Source organism: Pteronotus mesoamericanus, unplaced genomic scaffold (assembly GCF_021234165.1).
Source record: "Pteronotus mesoamericanus isolate MK-2021 breed Mesoamerican mustached bat unplaced genomic scaffold, CSHL_Meso_final scaffold_118, whole genome shotgun sequence".
Taxonomy (NCBI): Eukaryota; Metazoa; Chordata; class Mammalia; order Chiroptera; family Mormoopidae; genus Pteronotus; species Pteronotus mesoamericanus.
Window position 1 is genome coordinate 1,784,579 of NW_026555301.1, and position 14,203 is coordinate 1,798,781.

General features: G+C 43.3%; 1 protein-coding gene and 1 pseudogene across 11 annotated transcripts in view; one reads left to right on the top strand and one right to left on the bottom strand.

The window, feature by feature from the left end:
• Nucleotides 1–278: 278 nt before the first annotated feature.
• Nucleotides 279–14,203, top strand: part of ENTPD6 (ectonucleoside triphosphate diphosphohydrolase 6) — a 32,572-nt gene continuing 18,647 nt past the window's right edge. For 6 of the 11 annotated variants that reach the window (XR_008530335.1, XM_054587445.1, XM_054587453.1 and 3 more), the window contains exons 1-4: nt 279–380; nt 1,711–1,846; nt 13,019–13,083; nt 13,869–14,185. Coding sequence is in view for 10 of the 11 variants with exons in the window: in XM_054587445.1 (XP_054443420.1) it covers nt 13,064–13,083; nt 13,869–14,185 (337 nt within the window). In the remaining variant the exon portion in view is untranslated. Of the gene's footprint in view, nt 381–1,710; nt 1,847–13,018; nt 13,084–13,868; nt 14,186–14,203 lie in introns of those variants that run through there. The other 5 variants (XM_054587446.1, XM_054587448.1, XM_054587451.1 and 2 more) reach the window with 5 other exon arrangements.
• On the bottom strand, nt 6,278–6,376 carry LOC129081831 (uncharacterized; annotated as a pseudogene).

The following is a 14,203-nucleotide window of genomic DNA, read 5'->3' on the forward strand; positions in this document are numbered from 1 at the left end:
GCTAGGTGCGAAGCTGAATCTGGCCGAGAGCCGCACTGGGGTTCTGGCAGCCCAACGATGCTGAGATCCCAGGTCTGTGGCAACACCAGTCAGGTTCCGTGCTGGAAGGAACGACCAGATAAACCCACGTGTTATGAGCCACTGCACCCACGCAGCGCGGTCGCCGACAGCTATCCCTCCCCCTTCTCGGCTCCCACCCCCCGTCCCCGCCCTACTCCGCGCTTGCGTACTGGTCCTGCGACGCCCGGTCTCTATACCGCGCCTGCGCACTGGTCCCGCGACAACCGGCCCGGCTCGGCGGCGGGAATGTAGCTTGAAAGTGCTTGGGCCCAGTACCCCGGGATCCGCGGATTCGCTGTCGCCTGTGAGTGGAGGTCAAGGTGATGCGACTGGGGTGGGAGAACAGGCAGACACCCTCAGTGGCTCCCACCCCCATCCCCAGCTGCCCGGGAACGACACCTACGTCCGTAGATAGGGTAGAGGGGCAGAGCCCGGGCGGGTGCGGAGCTGGTGGAATCTGCAGGTCCAAGATAACCGACAGCTCGTGGCCTTCCGGTGTGCTGGTGTGCTGTGCCGTGGAGTAAGGGCTGGGGTGGTGGAGGGTCGGAATGGTGGAGTGTCGGGAGCTCCTGGGGTGCAGAACCTCTTTCCTGTCAACTCCGGTCTCCAGCGGCAGCTGTTGGAGATGGCCTCGGAGTCAGTCGCGCACTGGCCTTTCCTCCTGCCGCCTTCCTATCCCAGCTCAATTAGTTTTCCTTGGACTCTGAACCTCCGCGACCCGTGAGGAGCACATTCAGTATTCTGGCAATCCTGCTGCATTTATTCATTCAGCCAGCATTTGCTGTCCGTAGTCCCATCTCTGTGCCGGGTGCAGCAGCCTCGTCGGCCTTTGCAGTAGGATACATCATATGTAAAGGTGTTTGTTTAATGCGTAGGCAAATTTAGCATATAGGAAGGACAAAAAGACCCCTTCCCTCCTGGCCCTCACAGCTCAGTTGAGGAACCCAGGAAACAGGTGAGGCTATGCCCTTCAGACAGTACTTGAGGGTGTGAGGACAATTAACTCTGACATCGGATAGGTGACCAGAACTCATGAAGAGGTCAAAGTGATTCTGCCTGAGCTTACTAATGAGCTTCAGGCTGTGTGAGGAAGAGACCCCGAGGTGAACAGAGCTGGACACCAGACTGGACTCTGTTCAGTGGAAACTAGTAAACAGCCAGGGGAATGTGGACAAGAGGGGCGGGATGGGTAGGAGATCATGGAAGGAAGAGTGATTTTTATTTTAAGTGCAGCTAAAAGCCATAGAATGGTTTTAAGTGTTGTAGAAAAGACTTAATAGCTCTGTAGGTTATTGTGGACACAATCCCCCATCCTTGGTGTCCACCCAAAGGAATCAGTCACCTCAGAAGTAACCTAGGCATTTCCAGGCACTTGTGTTCCAGGATTGGGTATGGAGCCTCAGGGATGAAGGCGGTCCTAGCTCAAAACCCCCGGTGAGAGAATCTGAAACTTCTAGGAAGGAGATTCCTTGAGGATAGATTGATGGTGATTGTGATTACCAAGGGCTCTCTGACCAACTGTGCAAGAGCCATGATGTCTGGGAGCTTTTCCTATTGGTGTTACCATGGTATGAACAAGGTCCATGGAAAGTCTATCAAGCAAGTCTAAAAAGTGGTTTTTGTCTGTTGTCCCCCAACTTCTGCCCTCAGAAGTGTCATTTGGCTAATATCGGTGTGTTTCCATCTCCCTCCTTGAACCTTACATGAAAAACCAGAGAAGTGGACAACCAAAGAAAAAGGTCTGCAAGTACCTCCCTCCTCCTGGATCCTAAAAAGGAAGCAACGGGTGTGTTATTGATGGGACCGATTCATCTGTAGTTTTTATGCAGAAAAAGGGAGAAAAATCCATTTAAACCTGCCAGGAGAATAAGTGGTGGTTTGCTAATGTACTTTGGTTCTGGATAGGTTTTTAGCATATGTCACAGTCCTTTGTGCAGATGGCTGCTTTGTGTACTTAAACTGAAAACCTTGAAGCAACTAGCAAACAGATTAGGTGGCCACCATCCAAATCAAATAGACCTTTTATTTCTAAGAGCCAGCCTGCCATCCCCAGCTCCTAGAAACCTAGCCAAGTATGCAGCAGGCACCTTCCTCTGACATCACTGATCCACACCCAGATTCTCCTCTTTGACCTCTGCCTGCCCCTGACAGAGGGTGGCCCTGTCAGGAGCCAGCTGGGTGCAAAGTTTGCCCAGCCAAAGCTTTCTGTTTGCCTCTGCGTATGTTATACTTTGTCCCACCTGCCAGTCTTCTTAATGTTCCTTACAGCTTTGTTCTAGACTCCCCTTTAAAGAAAAAAACTAAACTAAAGTTGAATTACTTTCCTCAGTGAACCTCTGGGTAGGCCTGATCAATATATTTACAGTGTTAGTGGTGTCCACAGAAATGTGATTTGTCTCTACTGCAGGTGTCATAGCTCTGGACAAACACCTGAACCCAGAGGAGTGAAATTGGCTTTCAGTTTTGGCCTCAAGGGCTTGGAGGTGTGGGCCAGGCTGTTTCTGGCTCTATCAGTATTATGTTCTATTTGGACTCTCTTAATGTCACCCGGAACTTGTGGTGTATAACTTAAATGATTATGTGTATATAATTTCATGTACGTTTTTTGGTTGTCTAAAGTAGAGTCTTGTATTAATAGGGAAAGGGAAGTTATTGAAAGCCAGAAAATTTTGTCTGTGCCTCACAACATGCTAGCTGTCTAATCCTGGGCAAGTCTGTTTACAAATATTCCCAGGGCCTTGGTGTAGTCGTATGGAAATAAGTCTTTGTGTGCCATATGATGTAAGTATCAGCGTTGTGGGCCTCTGATGTAGGATATAGCACACAAAGATATTTTTCAATGGGTAGACAAATTTAATAAAGAGTATCCTTTGCCTCCAAATATGATTATCACTTGTTAATCTGATCATGTAGAACATAGTTCTTAGACTAATGTAGAACATGATAAAACTTGATTATGTCAAAAGATTTCATAAAACACTTTTATGTTTACAAGGTGTTAGTATTGCTTTTATGTCCTCATGATTCATCCTCAGAAGTAGCTGCTTTAACACCTTTTGTGTGAATACTTTTTTTAAAGATCACTTACCGACAGGAACTTTGGGTTATAGTAACCTAACCAAAGGAGGCCTATGAGAGGGCCACTTGTGGGTAAGTGGTAAGTTGAGGGCCAGGTTGTGTCTCAGCCTCTACTCATTTCCTGGGTTTTCTCTCTGTTGCTGACTTCTTCATTCCTGATCTCAGCTAACATCACCTTAATGTGGATAATTCCCCAGTCCCAGCCCTAATCCTGTCATCTCTCACAGAGCAGTTCATTTCTGATTGTTGTTCTGCTGTCATTTCAAACTCAGCATGTAGAAAACCTGGTCACTTCTGGCTCTTAGCAAACCGCCACCTCCCAAATGGCCTACTTCTATCGGTGGTCATCACCTAGGTCCTAGAGCATCTTCCGTGCCTCCACCTTCCCCCGACTGCCTGTTGGTGAATTGCTAAGGTGTCAGCTAGCCTTCTTCACAAGCAAGTATTGGCTGAGCAGTAGCTCAGCTCTGGCCTTGTGTCAGAGGTTGGAGGTTCGGGATGAGTGACCTAGTCCTTGCTGTCAGAGAGGCACTGTCTTAACTGAAAGGAAGATGTCGCAGGGAGCACCATGTGAGGCACTCCTGGATCTGAGGGTTACTGTCTGGAGCCAGCAGAGGAGGGAATGGGGCTCCGAATCCCAGAGAGCCCGTCCTGCGGTTGTCAGAGATGGGGAAATAAACACAAGTTGTTGCAAACACTTCTCTGTGTGCCAGGAGAGGGGACATGGCTCTTCCCTCTAGTGGAGAAGGTCCCAAGCCCCCGTGTCCAAAGGCTTTTATTGAGACCCATAATCACAGGGGTATACAACAAAGTTCACCAATCAATGTTAAAAGGCTATGTTTACAGAAAACAAAAAGAGATCATAGATAACAATTGGAGGAACATGAGATCTGCCTCAGGTCAGGGTCTATGAATAATGTAAATCTCCTTCCCAGCATGAACCAGTTATCATAGCTTTTGAGGGAAGAACAAAGCATACTTCAAGGAACTAATTTCTAGGCCTGATTGTCCCCAGAACAGCCTGATCCAGTTTAGGGCTGTGCCTGCCTTTAGTAGTGTTTCAAACCTGAGCCAGGCAGGCCAGGCCAAACCACCAAGAGATAAGGAGACTTCTTTCAGATAGAATGAGGACTCCAGCCATATCAAAGCCTCTTGCCCTTTTTCCATGTCCCCCAAGTCCTTGTCCTGCTGCCCATACCGGCCGTGTCTGTCTTAGGTCATCCCTCCTCTTGAGAGACCTTACCCATCTTTGACTGCCAACCATCACAGGGCCGAGCAGGGTGATGTGATGGGGACAGGTTTTGTCTCCTCAGTGGCCTGTTTTCCCAAGGCCTTCTTGATTATTTCCAGCCTTGAGGCCCTCTCACCGGTTGGTGGGGATGCAGTCCTTGAAACCAGGAGGGGTGTTTCCCAACAGGAAGAGAGGCAGTCTACCTACATCTTCCTCAGGGAAGGGAAGTGTGTAGAGCATCAAGGAGCCCAAGTGAGGAGCCTCCAGCTGCCAGGGTTCAGAGTGGCAGTAAGCATCTTAAGTAGGTTTTGTAGAGGTGTAGAGAAAGGACCAAAGGAAAAGGATTCTAAAAAGAAACATAATATTTTAGGGTGGAAGAATCTCAGTAAGACATGATCTCTCACCTTTGTTGAGAGCGTAAGGTGTGACTAGTAACTTTAAAACAGTTTTGAACTTGATATAATAAGCAGTCCTAGCCCTCTTCATTTCCCTCCAACCACTGCCTTTAGTCCTGTGTTCACAGAACTCATTGCCTCAGAGCCATTAAAGGATTTTTTAATGTGATGAAATATACATAACAAAATTTACCATTTTTAAGTATATAATTCAGAGGCATCAAGTACATTGTTGTGCTCATCACTACCATCGATTTCCAGAACTTTTTCATATTCCCAAATTGAATCACTGCACCCATTAAACAGTTATTCATCTCCTGCCTTGCCCCAGCCCCTGGAACCATTATTCTTCTTTTTGTTTGTATGAATTTGACTATTCTAGGCACCTCATGTAAGTGTAATATTTTGCTTGCTGTGACTGGCTTATTTCACTTAGTAGAGTGTCTTCAAGGTTCATCTGTGTCATAGCATTTATCAGGGTTTCCTTCCTTTTTAAGACTGAATAATATTCTATGGTATGGATATACCACATTTTCTTTATCCATTCATCTATGGATGGACATTTGGGCTATTCCTACCTGTTGGCTACTGTGAACAATGCCGCAGTGAACAGGAGTGTGGAATAATCTCAAGACTCTGCTTTTAGCTCTTTTGATGATATACCCAGAAATAACATTATTGGATCATATGGTAATTTTATTTTTAGTTTTTTGAGCAACCTTCATACTGTTTTCCATAGTGGTTGCAATATTTTATAACCCCACAAGGTTTCCGATTTCTCCACATCCTTCCCAACATTTGTTAATTTTTTTTTTATAGTAGCTATCCTAATTTGTGTCACGTGATATATCATTGTGGTTTTGCATATGTCTAATAATTAGTGATGTTGAGCATCTTTTCATATGCTTGTTGTATTATATCTTCAGAGAGATGTCTATTTAGGTACTTTTTTTAATCAAGTATTGTTGTTGCTGTTGTTGTTAAGTTTTAGTAGTTCTCTATATATTCTGAATTTTAATACCTTATCAGATATGTGACTTGTGAATATTTTCTCCCATTCTGTGGGTTGCCTTTTTTCTCTGCGTTTAGTGTCCTTAGATGAACAAAGGTTTTCTAATTTTGATGTAGTCCCACTTGTATATTTTTGCTTTTGTTGCCTGTATTTTGGTGTCTTATCTAAGAAATCATTGCCAATTTAATATTGTGAAACATTTCTATGACTTATTCTAAGAGTTTTATAGTTTTAGGTTTTACATTTAAGTCTTTAATCCATTTTGAGTTAAAATCTGTATATGATGTAAGAAAAAAACTTCATTTTTTTTTCTATGTGGATAACAGTTTTCCTAGTATGACTTATTAAAGAGGACTATCTATTGCCCAATGAATGGTCTTGGTACCCTTGTCAAAGATCATTTGTTTCTGGGCTCTTATTCTATTCCATTGGTCTATTTGTCTTTATACCACTATTACCATGTGTTAATTACTGTAGCTTTATAGGCTATTAATATACTACAAAGTTATATATAGCTTTGCAGTATAGTAAAATGCAGGGACTATGCTAATATTCTCTGTATTGTTCCAATTTTTGTATATGTGCTGCCGAAGCAAGCACTGTAGTCTGTTCTGAAATCAGGAAGTATGAGACCTCCAACTTGGTTCTTCTTTTGCATGGTAGTTTTGGTGATTTGGAATCCCTAGATATTCCATTTGATTTTTAGGGTGGGCTTTTTTCTATTGCTACGAGGAAAAAAAAAAAGATAGTTGCTGGGATCTTGATAAGGTTGCATTGAATCTATGGGTCACTTTGGATAACATTGACACCTTACCAGTATAGCCTTCCAGTCCATGAACGTGGGATATCTTTGTATTTATTGTACTCTTACTTAATTTCTTTTAGTACCATTTTGTAGCATTAGGGTCTTGCACATCTTCAGTTAACTTTATTCCTAAGTATTTTATTTTTTTGATGCTATTGTAAATGGAATTGCTTAGTGATACTGTAAATGGAATTCAGTGCTATTGTAAATGAAATTGTTTTCTTAGTGTTCTTTTCAAATTACTCATTGTAGTGTATAGAAACAACATTGTGTTGACTTTGTGTCCTGTAACCTTGCGAACTTGTTTAGTAGTTCAAAGTTATTTCCCCATACCCTGTGGAATCTTTAGGGTTTTCTATAAATAAGATCATGTCATCCACAAAAAGAAATTTTAACTTCTTTCTTCCCAATTTGGATGCATTTTATTACTTTTTCTTCCCTAATTGGTCTGGCTAAAACTTCCAATACTATGTTAAGTGGAAATGGTGAAAGCAGACATTCTCTCTTTTCTTGGTTATAGAAAAAAGTTTTCAGTCTTTCTCCATTGAGTATAATGTTAACTGTGTTTTTTTCATTTATGACCTCTATTATGTTGAGGTAGCTTTCTTCTATTCCTAGTTTGTTGGCTGTTTTTATTATGAAAATGGGTTGGATTTTATTAAATCTTTTCTGCATCACTTGAGATAATCATGAGGGTTTTCTTTCCTCCTTTATTCTGTTAATGTGATATATTGCGTTGATGGATTTTCACATGTTGAACCATCCTTGCATTCCAGGAATAAATCCCACTTTCACTATGTTGTTGAATTCAGTTTGACACTATCTGTTGAGGATTTTTGCATTAACATTTATAAGGAATATTGATCTTTTTTGTGTGTGTTAGTCTGTTGTTTTTTTGTTTTTTGTTTTTTGTTTTGTTTTGTCATTTAGCCTGAATTTGTAGATCTATGTATTCAATCTCTGGAAGTTTTCAGCCATATTTCTTCTAATAACCTCTCTGGCCCTCTCTCTCTTTTCATCTGTGTCTCCCATATTGTGCATATTGGTCTGCTTATCATGTCCCATAAGTACTTTAGGCTCTGTCCATTTTTCTTAAGACTTTTTCAGTGTTGGTGTTGAAGTTTACTGATTTTTTTTCCAGCTCAAATCAGCTGTTGAATCCTGATAGTGAATTTTTCAGTTTGGGTATTGTATTTTTCAGCTCCACTATATGTTTGATTTCATTTTACAATATTTGTCTCTTTATTGATATTCTCATTTTGTTGTCATATATTCATACATGGTTTTCTTAATTTTTTTTTAGGTTTTTTTGGTTTTTCTTTACCCCTTTCCACATATTTAAGGGAGTTGTTCTAAAGTCTTTATCTAGTACATCCTATGCCTGTGTTTTCTCAAGGACAGTTTCTACCAATTTTCCTTTCTTAAATGGGCCATGTTTTCTTGTTTCTTTGTATGCCTTTTGATTTTTTTCTTTTTTGTAAGATTGGGCTTTTGAAAAAGTAGCCATTTTCCCCAGTCTTTGTTGACTGGCTCTGTGCTATGAAAGACCTGCACTAATTAGCAAGATGTGTCTGAGCTTTAGAGTCAGCCAGGGGCAAAGGCATAAGCTCTTTTCAGGACTTTTTCTGAGCATGTATCTTCCTTGGGCTTGTGTGCATACTATTTGCAATTCCCCCATACATGGCTGTTTTTAAATATCTTAATTTCCCGATATTACCTGAACTTCTTGGGCTTGAGTTGTTCTATTGTATCTTCCCCCACCCACCCATCCTCTTGCCCCAGTTATCTGCAATCACCCTGTGGCTTTCACAAGAAGCATCCACTGCTATTTTCTGTAGCTTTCCTCATCTGAGCTCCCAATCAGACAAAACAGAGACTTGTCCCTCAGGAACCCCAAGACAGGTTAGGATGTTGCCAAAAGGACTGCTCTCTCTGTTCCCTGCAGTTTGAGGGGAGGGACTAAGAGTTGGTGCTGCTGTTTTCAGATGGTTTCACATGGGGAGAAGTGGTGAAGGAATGAGTAAATAACCACAAAATTTCTTAACATCCTGAATGGTTTCTTGACTAGGCATTTGCTTGGTTCTGTAGATCTTTGACTCTTTTTCCAGAACTCTTAAAAAATATTTTAGCCAGTACCAATTTTTTAATTATTCCATGGAGGAACAAGGGACTCCTAATTACACCATCTGGCTAACGTCCTCTCCCATTGAAGGATTTTACTTTTCTTTAATTTTTATTTTATAGATTATGCTATTACAGTTGTCCCATTTTATTTCTCCCCTTTATTCCCCTCCACCCTATACTGCCCCACTCCCCAGAGTCTCCCCCACCCCAGTTCATGTCCATGGGTTGTACATATAAGGTCTTTGACATCTCCATTTCCTATACTATTCTTAACCTCCCCCTGCCTATTTTGTACCTACCATTTATGCTGCTTATTCCCTGTACCTTTTCCCCCATTCTTCCCCCTGCCTCTCCCCTTTGTTTCACTGTTGATAGTTTTTTATCTTTTTCTTAGGTAAGTCCCTTTAACATTTCATATAAGGGCTTGGTGATGATGAACTCCTTTAACTTTGACCTTATCTGAGAAGCACTTTATCTGCTCTTCCATTCTACATGATAGCTTTGCTGTATAGAGTAATCTTGGATGTAGGTCCTTGCTTCTCATGACTTTGAAAACTTCTTGCCAGCCCCTTCTTGCCTGCAAGGTTTCTTGTGAGAAATCAGCTGATAGTCTTACGGTAACTCCTTTGTAGGGAACTGTCTCCTTTTCTCTTACAGCTTTGAAATTCTCTCCTTATCTTTAATCTTGGGTAATGTAATTATGTGCGTTGGTGTGTGCTTCCTTGGGTCCAAATTCTTAGGGTCTCTCTGAGCTTCCTAGATCTCCTGGAAATCTTATTTCCTTTGCCAGATTGAGGAAGTTCTCCTTCATTACTTTTTCAAATAAGTTTTCAATTTCTTGCTCCTCCTCTTCTCCTTCTGGCACCCCTATGATTCAGATGTTGGATTGTTTAATATTGTCCCAGACATTTCTAAGCCTCTCCTCATTTTCTTGAATTCTTGTTTCTTCATTCTGTTCTGATTGAATATTCGTCTCTTCCTTCTTCTTCCAGTCATTGATTTGAGTCCCAGTTTCCTTCCCTTTATTCTTGGTTTCCTGTGTATTTTTCTTTGTTTCACTTTACATAGCCTTCACTTTTTCCTCCATTTGTGACCGTACTCAGCAATTTGGTGGGCATCCAGATTACCAATGTTTTGAACTGTGCATCTGATAGGTTCACTATCTGTTCATCGCTTAGTTCTATTTTGGGGGCTTTGATCTGTTCTTTCATTGGGGCCATATTTCTTTGTCTCAGTGCTCCTCTTACATTCAGAGGGGCAGAGCCTTAGGTATTCGCCAGGACGGGGCAACACAGGTCCCTGAGTTGCAACATTGTGTGTGGGGTAGGGGTCCAAGAGAGAACAATGGCACTTACTCAGCTCTCCGGGGGCTTTCAGTCACTTCCCCTGCTACCCACAAGCAAATCAGGTCCTTCTAGTGCTGATTCCTGGGCAGGTGGGTTTGTATATGTTCTAGGACCCCATGGGTCTCTCCAGCGGACTCTCCTGGGAGGCTGGACATTTCTCCTGCTGCCCCAACCCCCACTACTTTTTACCTCTAGAGGCTTTTGAGGCCTTCTTTTCCCACACTGCAACCCTCGATTGCACAGTCTGTCTCACTCCCCAGCTGTTCTTCTGGTTTATCCGCACACAAATGTGGGACCACCTGGTCCGCCAGCAGTCACCTCGCCTGCCTGATCCTCCAGCTGCCACTCTGCCACATGTCCTCTCCACCCCGGCTGCCTGTCTCCACCCCTCCTAGCGGTCTGGATGGATGTTTCGTCTTTAGCTCCTTGGTTGTCAGACTTCCATACAGTTCGATTTTCTGGCACTTCTGCTTATTTTTTGTTTTTAAATTTGTTGTCTTCTAATGATCCAATCAAAAAATGGGCAAAGGACCTGGGCAGATGCTTTTCCAAGGAGGAGATACAGAGGGCCCAGAGGCATTTGAAAGGATGCTCAGCATCACTAGCCATCAGAGAAATGCAGATCAAAACCACCATGAGGTACCACCTCACACCGGTCAGAGTGGCCATCATAAACAGATCCACAAACAACAGGTGCTGGTGAGGCTGTGGAGAAAAAGGGAACCCTAGTACACTGCTGGTGGGAATGCAGACTGGTGCAGCCACTGTGGAAAGCAGTGTGGAATTTCCTCACAAAGCTGAAAATAGAACTGCCTTTTGATCCAGGGATTCCCCTGCTGAGACTATACTCTAAGAATCCCCAAACAGCAATTCAAAAGAACCTATGCACCCCAATGTTCATAGCAGCACAATTTACAATAGCCAAGTGTTGGAAGCAACCTAAATGCCCATCAGTAGATGATTGGATCAAAAAACTATGGTACATTTACACAATGGAATACTACGCAGCAGAAAGAAAAAAAAGAACTACTAAACTTCATGACAGCATGAATGGAACTGTAGAGCATTATGCTAAGCGAAATAAGCCAGGGGGCGAAAGACAAATACCATATGATCTCACCTATAAGTGGAACCTAACGAACAATACAAAGATGCAAGGAAAATAAGACCAGCAACACTGAAAGAAAAAGAAACCAACAGAGACAAGAGGGAAGGAGGGAGCGGGGGCAGGGGAAAAGGAAGGGAAGGGGAAAGTCAAGGAACATATAGCAAGGATCATGGACAAAACCAAAGGGGAAGGATTGAGGGAGGGAGAGGGGGAGGGGGCAAGGGAAGGTGGTGGGGGGAAGGGAGAGACAAATGTATTTGAAAAAAATACATTAAAGAAAAGGGAAAAAATTTTTTAAATTTCAAAAAAAAAAGAATAAAGGAGGACTCTCTAACTTAACCCATATGCCCAAATAAACTCCAGCTGGGTAAAAAATTAAAAAAAGGAACTGTAACAGTTTTAGAAATAAAAAGCATGGGTCAATATATTTATAATCTTTCTAAATTAAATATAATAAATAGAAGCAGAAATAAATAAATAAATAAATAAATAAATAAATTTGTTGTCTTCTTTTGGTTGTGCCAGGAGGCAAAGTGTGTACCTATGCCTCCATCTTGGCCGCAAGTCTAAAGGATTTGAAACAGGGATTTTTTTATGTGTCTGGTGACAATATGGGAGATGGATGGGGTGGAGGAGGTATAGCCTTCCTCTGCTGTTCCAGGTCAGGGCCTGTGTTCCAGACCAGGCAGCAGAGGCACAAGACAGGCAAAGTCCTTCCCCTCAGGGTTGATAGCCTATAGGGGACATAGATCTTCAGGAACTAATTCCACAGACAGTGACGTCATGACAGATAATGATGGAGCTAAGGCAGAAGGGGATAGGCAGCTCAGAGAGAGCATAACAGAGGTGGAAGCTGTTGGGGGAATCAGAGAAGTTAGGGACAATAACATTTCAGCAGAGGTTTAAGGATGAGGACAAGGTTGGCTAGGTTGGCAGACAGGCATTCTAGGAATGCTTAACGATGTGTGCATAGGGTCTGAGGCAGGCAGGACCTGAGTTCTAGGGACAAAGGAAGTCACTAGGTTCTTAGAGCACCATGAACATGAGCAAAAGCGGAAGAGATGTGAAACTGCAGAAGCCGATAGGGGCCAGGCCTGGGCAGGAGGTACGACATGATTCTGAGAGCGGTGGGAAGCTCCAACATGCAGTGAAACCCTAGAGAAGCCCCAGATCAGGCAGGAGCAAGGGCTGGAGGGAGAGAGTTTTGGAGAGGAAAGTTTGCTCTTTGGCATCTGTCAAGAGAGCCTTTCCTGGAGGGTTATTTGTCCTGCCCTTAGCCCAAGTTTGGGTCATGCACCACTAGAGATGCCTTTCCCCTAGGCAGGGCCACAGAGGTAACCTTAATAGGTTTAAGTGGTGCCCTGAGAACATCCAGGTATGGATGGAGGGCTAGATCCCCCAAAAAGAGGGGCCATAGTAGGCCTGGACTTTGTACTGTCTACCAAGGACCACTTTTGTTCTATTTCTTCTCCACCCAGACAGCTTCAAGGTTGGCATGAAGGCCACTACTGTCTTGCCTCCTGCACTGATAGTCCTGGCCCCCATTTTCCTATCCCCAGGCAGCGCAGTCACACTCTCCTTCAGCACTCCTGCCCATTCCTGTCCCTGGTTCCAAGGGACATTATCTCCTGCTGAATTCCTGTAAAGCCAGCATTCAGTATCTGTGTCCTGTTCCGAGCACATCTCACATCTCTTTGTATCCTTGAAACAGCAGTATGACGTGGCTTTCCGGTGAGCAGCTGCACGTTACAGATGAGAACAGCAAAATGCAAGGAGGTAACTTGCCCGTGGTCACTTGCTGCTGCAGGCAGAGTCATTCCCTGCTTTCAACCTGGTACTTCCCTATCCCTTTCCTCTAGGAATTTCTACTCTACTTACTGTAACTGGCAGAGAATTATGAACAGATGGTGGACATTCCCCGAGGGTAAGGGAACCTTGAGAATGAGGCACCTTACTTCCTGTCCTTTGAAGCTTGACTTTCCTACATGGTTCTTTGCCCTAGGAGCTTCTAATAAAACTTGAACACATGCTTCCATTTGGGGGTGCATTGAACCAAAATTAATGGTGCTGAATTAATTTATTTTGCTACTCAGGAAGAGCTTTTATAGCCTTTGAGAGCACACAGGCATTATTTCCTCCTTGCCAGGAATATGCTACATGAATGAAAAGAGGTACCTGTTGTCAAATTTCCAGGGAAACAAGCAGTGTTTCTCTGATTTGTCTAGGCCACGCATTTCCCAAAAGACAGGATTTTAACTCTTTTTGAAAAGTAAATTACTATATGGGAGAAAAAGTGAGAATTGAAAGAATGGATTGGATGGAAAGAATAGAATGTTCCTGTTACCTTGTAAGGTTTTAGGCCATCACTTACACATAACTTTTTAAAACAGAACGAATCCAGAAGCTCTCTGGGGCAACACTTAGAGGGGAACATGCTTAGGCTGTGGATCTGTGCCCCAGCTCAGCACCGGCAGGACCTACAATCTTGAACAACTTATCTAGTCTTAAAAACCTCAGCTTTTCTTCTATAATATAGGGATCACACCTTCTAGAATCATTTTGAGGATCAAGTGAAGCTTCTGATTCACAGGAGAATATGCAGACCACTTTTTGGTTCAATGTTTTTGTCCTTGAGCACAGGGATTTCTGAGTCACCCAAGAACTTCATAGCCTAACATGTTTATCCTGTCTCTCCCTTTCTGTCAACAGCTGTGGCACAGTCCTCAGCAGAGAAATGAGAAAAATACCAAATAATGGGAACCTGAAGATGATGAAGGCGGCATACCCCCTGGGACTGTTCGTGTGCCTGTTCATCTATATTGCCTATATCAAGTGGCACTGGGTCTCCACCACTCAGGCCTTCTTCAGCATCACTGAGGCATCTGCAGGGGACCACAGGAGCCAGCAGACCCGAAATCCCCTGGGGATGACTACACATGGTCAAAAGATCTTCTATGGCATCATGTTTGATGCAGGAAGCACTGGCACCCGCATGCATATCTTTCAATTCACCTGGCAGCCTGGAGGTATCCTGCCTGGGACAG